We start from the raw sequence: 6000 nt of genomic DNA on the forward strand, positions 1-6000 counted from the left end.
AGCTAATACAGCTAACACAGCTAGTACAGCTAATACAGCTAATGCAGGGTCTACAGCTACAACAGCTAATGCAGCTAGTACAGCTAATACAGCTAACATAGCTAGTACAGCTAGTACAGCTAATACAGCTAATACAGCTAATACAGCTAGTACAGCTAATACAGCTAGTACAGCTAATGCAGCTAGTACAGGGTCTACAGCTACAACAGCTAATACAGCTAGTACAGCTAATACAGCTAGTACAGCTAATACAGCTAGTACAGATAATACAGCTAGTACAGCTAATGCAGCTAATACAGCTAATACAGGGTCTACAGCTAATACAGCTAATACAGGGTCTACAGCTAGTACAGCTAATATCAAATCAAATCAAATCACATTTATTTATATAGCCCTTCGTACATCAGCTGATATCTCAAAGTGCTGTACAGAAACCCAGCCTAAAACCCCAAACAGCTGTACAGCTAATACAGCTAGTGGAGCTAATACAGATAATACAGGGTCTATAGCTAATACAGCTAATACAGTGTCTACAGCTAATACAGCTAATACAGGGTCTACAGCTAGTACAGCTAATACAGCTAGTACAGCTAATGCAGCTAATACAGCTAATACAGCTAGTACAGCTAATACAGCTAGTACTGCTAATACAGCTAGTACAGCTAGTACAGCTAATACAGCTACTACAGCTAGTACAGCTAGTACAGCTAATACAGCTAGTACAGCTAGTACAGCTAATACAGCTAGTACAGCTAATGCAGCTAATACAGCTAGTACAGCTAATACAGCTAGTACAGCTAATACAGCTAGTACAGCTAATGCAGCTAATACAGCTAGTGTAACGGATGTGAAACGGCTAGCTTAGTTAGCGTGGGCGCTAAATAGCGTTTCAATCAGTGACGTCACTTGCTCTGAGACCTTGAAGTAGTAGTTCCCCTTGCTCTGCTTTTGTGGAGTGATGGGTAACGATGCTTCGAGGGTGACTGTTGATGTGTGCAGAAGGTCCCTGGTTCGCGCCCGGGTATGGGCGAGGGGACGGTTTAAACTTATACTGTTACACTAGTACAGCTAATGCAGCGAATACAGCTAGTACAGCTAATACAGCTAGTACAGTTAGTACAGCTAGTACAGCTAGTACAGCTAATACAGCTAGTACAGTTAGTACAGCTAGTACAGCTAAATCAAATCAAATTTTATTTGTCACATACACATGGTTAGCAGATGTTAATGCGAGTGTAGCGAAATGCACATACAGGGTCTACAGCTAGTATAGCTAATACAGCTAGTACAGCTAATGCAGCTAATACAGCTAGTACAGCTAATACAGCTGGTGCAGCTAATACAGCTAGTACAGCTAGTGCAGCTAATACAGCTAGTACAGTTAATACAGCTAGTACAGCTAGTACAGCTAATACAGCTAGTACAGTTAATACAGCTAGTACAGCTAATACAGGGTCTACAGGGTGTGGATCAAAATGCAAAGCTCTCCAAAGATTCATGCTCAGACATGTCCTCTGGCTAGCTGGCAACACCTGCCACTTTAATTACTTTAGAGGAAAGGTAGGAGAGGACACGAGCCGAGGGTGCTTTGGGTGGAGGGCTGAGGATCATACCTGGGTTCAAATGGGATTTGCAATATTTCCAATTCTTTAGCTGTGCTTGAGCTACCCTGGTGCAATGGAACCAATGGAGTAGTCCCGAAATGAGCACATCCTGGCACTCCAGGAAGACTAAAGCAAAATATTTTTTTTTTGGGGGGGGGGGGGGAGAGAAGGACTATACATGGCTCTGGGCTGAACTGATATACATGGCTCTGGGCTGAACTGATATACATGTCTCTGGGCTGAACTGATATACATGGCTCTGGGCTGAACTGATATACATGGCTCTGGGCTGAACTGATATACATGGCTCTGGGCTGAACTGATATACATGGCTCTGGGCTGAACTGATATACATGGCTCTGGGCTGAACTGATATACATGGCTCTGGGCTGAACTGATATACATGTCTCTGGGCTGAACTGATATACATGTTTATACATGGCTCTGGGCTGAACTGATATACATGTTTATATATGTCTAAGCGTGCACAGTACCAACTGTTATAGGCTTGTTGACGGGAGTCTGCGTGTGTGTGTGTGTGTGCGTGCGCGTGTGTGTGTGTGCGTGCGTGCATGTGTGTGTGTGTGTGTGTGTGTGTGTGTGTGTGTGTGTGTGTGTGTGTGTGTGTGTGTGCAGGTACTCACAGGAGCTCCAGAAGGTCCAGGTGGTCCTCGAGGACCCATAGGCCCCTGGTGGGAGATGAAGACATGTTAGATAGTAACCACATGATCTTCCACACTACCTTAAGCTCAACTAACCTCCAAACAACCCAAGGTAAAAAAATATATATGTTAGTTTCTAGTTGTTATAATTAAGTTGAACATATTTCAGAATTGGGGGTGGGAAGAGAAAGAAGAGTGGACCTTCACTTCAACTTCTCTTTTCTCTTGTGTTATAAAACCTATTGTTGGCTTCTTCTTCTTCTTCGCTGGCTTCTTTCTTCTTCTTTGGCATCTTTCTCCTTCTCTGGCTTCTTCTTCTTTGCCCCTCAGCAACACAAACGCACTATTCTCCTGCCTGCCTGTCAGAACCATAAATCATTTTTGGAATTCCACAGTGGCACTCTCTCTTTTTCTCTCTCTTTCTCTCTCTCCCTCTCTATCTCTTTCTCTCTCTTTCTCTCACTCCCTCTCTCTCTTTATCTCTCTTTCTCTCACTATCTCTCTCTCTCTCTCTGTGTTTTCTCTGAATCTCTCTTTCTCTCTTCCTCTCTGTTTTTCTCACTCACTCTAACTCTGTCTCTCTTTCTGTAGTTCAGAGGTCAGGGCCAAAAGTGTTGTACTCTACGTGACTTCTGTCGAACTATTTGTTTGCAGTTTAGCATGAATCTAGAGGAAAAGCAATAGCTGTGGGTTGTTTTGGAGCAAAAGAGAAACATATAACATCTGCTAGAATGAGCATTGCTAACTCCAACAAGTCTGTTTGACAGACATACTGTACAAACACTAACACCTCAAATAACTTTTATGAATAAACATTGAGAAATGATTTATTAAGAATTTTTAAAGGCATATTCATGAAAGTTATTATGAAATGTTACCAACTTTTTTTTATATATACTTTTATTAATAAGATCTTAAAAGCAGTGGGTCAAGTCCTTGCTCTGCTCACTGATCTCGTTGTTAATCTTTAATCCGGTTAATAACAAAGACTTTTGACAACAGACATCTAGACAGGAAGGAGTAATAGTCTTCTCAGCTCAACCTCGCCGTGCATCATTACACATTGATCACATTGATCAGAGACAAGAGGGAGAGAGAGACGTTTCACTCTCTATTCAGGTGATGAGTCAAATCTGTCACGCAGAGAAAATCTTTAACATGGGCAAAGGGGAGAAGATGACCTAACCTGGAGTTTAATGAGAAGTCTAGAGCTTGGGTCTGAAGTCACACCCTACAGTAATTCCCTGCATGGTGTACTACTTTTGAACAGAGCTCTATGGGCCCTGGGCAAAAGCAGTGTACTATAGATGAAATAGACTGCCACTTCAGTCACAGCCAAAACTAAGAAAGCTAAGAAAACGAAGACTTAAAAAAAATATAAAAAATAAAAAAGATTTCCACTCCTCCACTCATGAAACGTGGACTACCCTCTGTGTATCTATAGCCTTTAATGGTCTTTATAACACACGATCCATAGTGTTGGTGCGTAGACTGATTATCGTAGAGAAATGCAGGGCATCAGCCAAAGCAAACGTCCCTGAGGCAGCACAGAGCTCCTCTGATGAGAATTAGATGTATCTTTTCAGCGAGGCAAGCGACGGACAAACGCACTCCGCAACGGGCCAGGGGCTTGTCAATGGAGCTCTATGTCCATTCGTAGGCGGAGTGTGTTTCTGTGTGTTTCTGTGTGTGTGTGTGTTTGTTTGGGGTCTGTCTATGTATGTTTAAGAGGTGGTGTGTATTTGGGTCTTGTGGTACACCGCCTCTCAGTGAAGGCACTGTGTTAGGGACCAGGGGCTGTAGGTAGAGACGTTTGGGGTTGACTCTCAGTGAAGGGACCAGCGGGTGTAGATAGAGAAATTAGGGGGTTGACTCTCAGTGAAGACACTGTGTTAGGGACCAGGGGGTTTAGGTAGAGACGTAGGGGGTTGACTCTCAGTGAAGGGACCAGGGGCTGTAGGTAGAGATGTAGGGGGTTGACTCTCAGTGAAGGGACCAGGGTATGTAGCTAGAGATGTAGGGGGTTGACTCTCAGTGAAGGGACCAGGGGGTGTAGGTAGAGAAATAGGGGGTTGACTCTCAGTGAAGACACTGTGTTAGGGACCAGGGGGTTTAGGTAGAGACGTAGGGGGTTGACTCTCAGTGAAGGAACCAGGGGGTTTAGGTAGAGACGTAGGGGTTGACTCTCAGTGAAGGGACCAGGGGGTTTAGGTAGAGATGTAGGGGGTTGACTCTCAGTGAAGGGACCAGGGGGTGTAGCTAGAGATGTAGGGGGTTGACTCTCAGTGAAGGGAACAGGGGGTGTAGGTAGAGATGTAGGGGGTTGACTCTCAGTGAAGGGACCAGGGGCTGTAGCTAGAGATGTAGGGGGTTGACTCTCAGTGAAGGGACCAGGGGGTGTAGGTAGAGACGTAGGGGGTTGACTCTCAGTGAAGGGACCAGGGGGTGTAGGTAGAGATGTAAGGGGTTGACTCTCAGTGAAGGGACCAGGGGGTGTAGGCAGAGATGTAGGGGGTTGACTCTCAGTGAAGGGACCAGGGGCTGTAGCTAGAGATGTAGGGGGTTGACTCTCAGTGAAGGGACCAGGGGGTGTAGCTAGAGATGTAGGGGGTTGACTCTCAGTGAAGGGACCAGGGGCTGTAGCTAGAGATGTAGGGGGTTGACTCTCAGTGAAGGGACCAGGGGGTGTAGGTAGAGACGTAGGGGGATGACTCTCAGTGAAGGGACCAGGGGGTGTAGCTAGAGATGTAGGGGGTTGACTCTCAGTGAAGGGACCAGGGGCTGTAGCTAGAGATGTAGGAGGTTGACTCTCAGTGAAGGGACCAGGGGCTGTAGCTAGAGATGTAGGGGGTTGACTCTCAGTGAAGGGACCAGGGGCTGTAGCTAGAGATGTAGGGGGTTGACTCTCAGTGAAGGGACCAGGGGGTGTAGCTAGAGATGTAGGGGGTTGACTCTCAGTGAAGGGACCAGGGGCTGTAGCTAGAGATGTAGGGGGTTGACTCTCAGTGAAGGGACCAGGGGCTGTATCTAGAGATGTAGGGGGTTGACTCTCAGTGAAGGGACCAGGGGCTGTAGCTAGAGATGTAGGGGGTTGACTCTCAGTGAAGGGACCAGGGGCTGTAGCTAGAGATGTAGGGGGTTGACTCTCAGTGAAGGGAACAGGGGGTGTAGGTAGAGATGTAGGGGGTTGACTCTCAGTGAAGGGACCAGGGGCTGTAGCTAGAGATGTAGGGGGTTGACTCTCAGTGAAGGGACCAGGGGCTGTAGCTAGAGATGTAGGGGGTTGACTCTCAGTGAAGGGACCAGGGGCTGTAGCTAGAGATGTAGGGGGTTGACTCTCAGTGAAGGGACCAGGGGCTGTAGCTAGAGATGTAGGGGGTTGACTCTCAGTGAAGGGACCAGGGGCTGTAGCTAGAGATGTAGGGGGTTGACTCTCAGTGAAGGGACCAGGGGGTGTAGCTAGAGATGTAGGGGGTTGACTCTCAGTGAAGGGACCAGGGGCTGTAGCTAGAGATGTAGGGGGTTGACTCTCAGTGAAGGGACCAGGGGGTGTAGCTAGAGATGTAGGGGGTTGACTCCTGGACTGTGCTTGGGACATCAGAGCAGCCCAGTCTTTTTTAGTCCTTTCCTTCTCTGGCCAGATGCTGTCAAGCTAAACTTGCTAGGCTTCAGTCAGAGCCAGACAGGGCCCGGGTTATTGAGGGTAGGGGGAGGAATGAAGGAGACAGACAGGG

General features: G+C 46.8%; 1 protein-coding gene across 2 annotated transcripts in view; it reads right to left on the bottom strand.

Moving 5' to 3' along the window:
- LOC139402209 (collagen alpha-1(II) chain-like) overlaps positions 1 to 6000 on the bottom strand; it is an 86339-nt gene that overhangs the window by 55904 nt on the left and 24435 nt on the right. For both annotated transcript variants that reach the window (XM_071146315.1, XM_071146316.1), the window contains one exon: positions 2249 to 2293. In XM_071146315.1, coding sequence (XP_071002416.1) covers positions 2249 to 2293 — 45 coding nt within the window. The remainder of the gene's footprint in view (positions 1 to 2248; positions 2294 to 6000) is intronic.

This window comes from Oncorhynchus clarkii, unplaced genomic scaffold (assembly GCF_045791955.1).
Source record: "Oncorhynchus clarkii lewisi isolate Uvic-CL-2024 unplaced genomic scaffold, UVic_Ocla_1.0 unplaced_contig_4274_pilon_pilon, whole genome shotgun sequence".
NCBI lineage: Eukaryota > Metazoa > Chordata > Actinopteri > Salmoniformes > Salmonidae > Oncorhynchus > Oncorhynchus clarkii.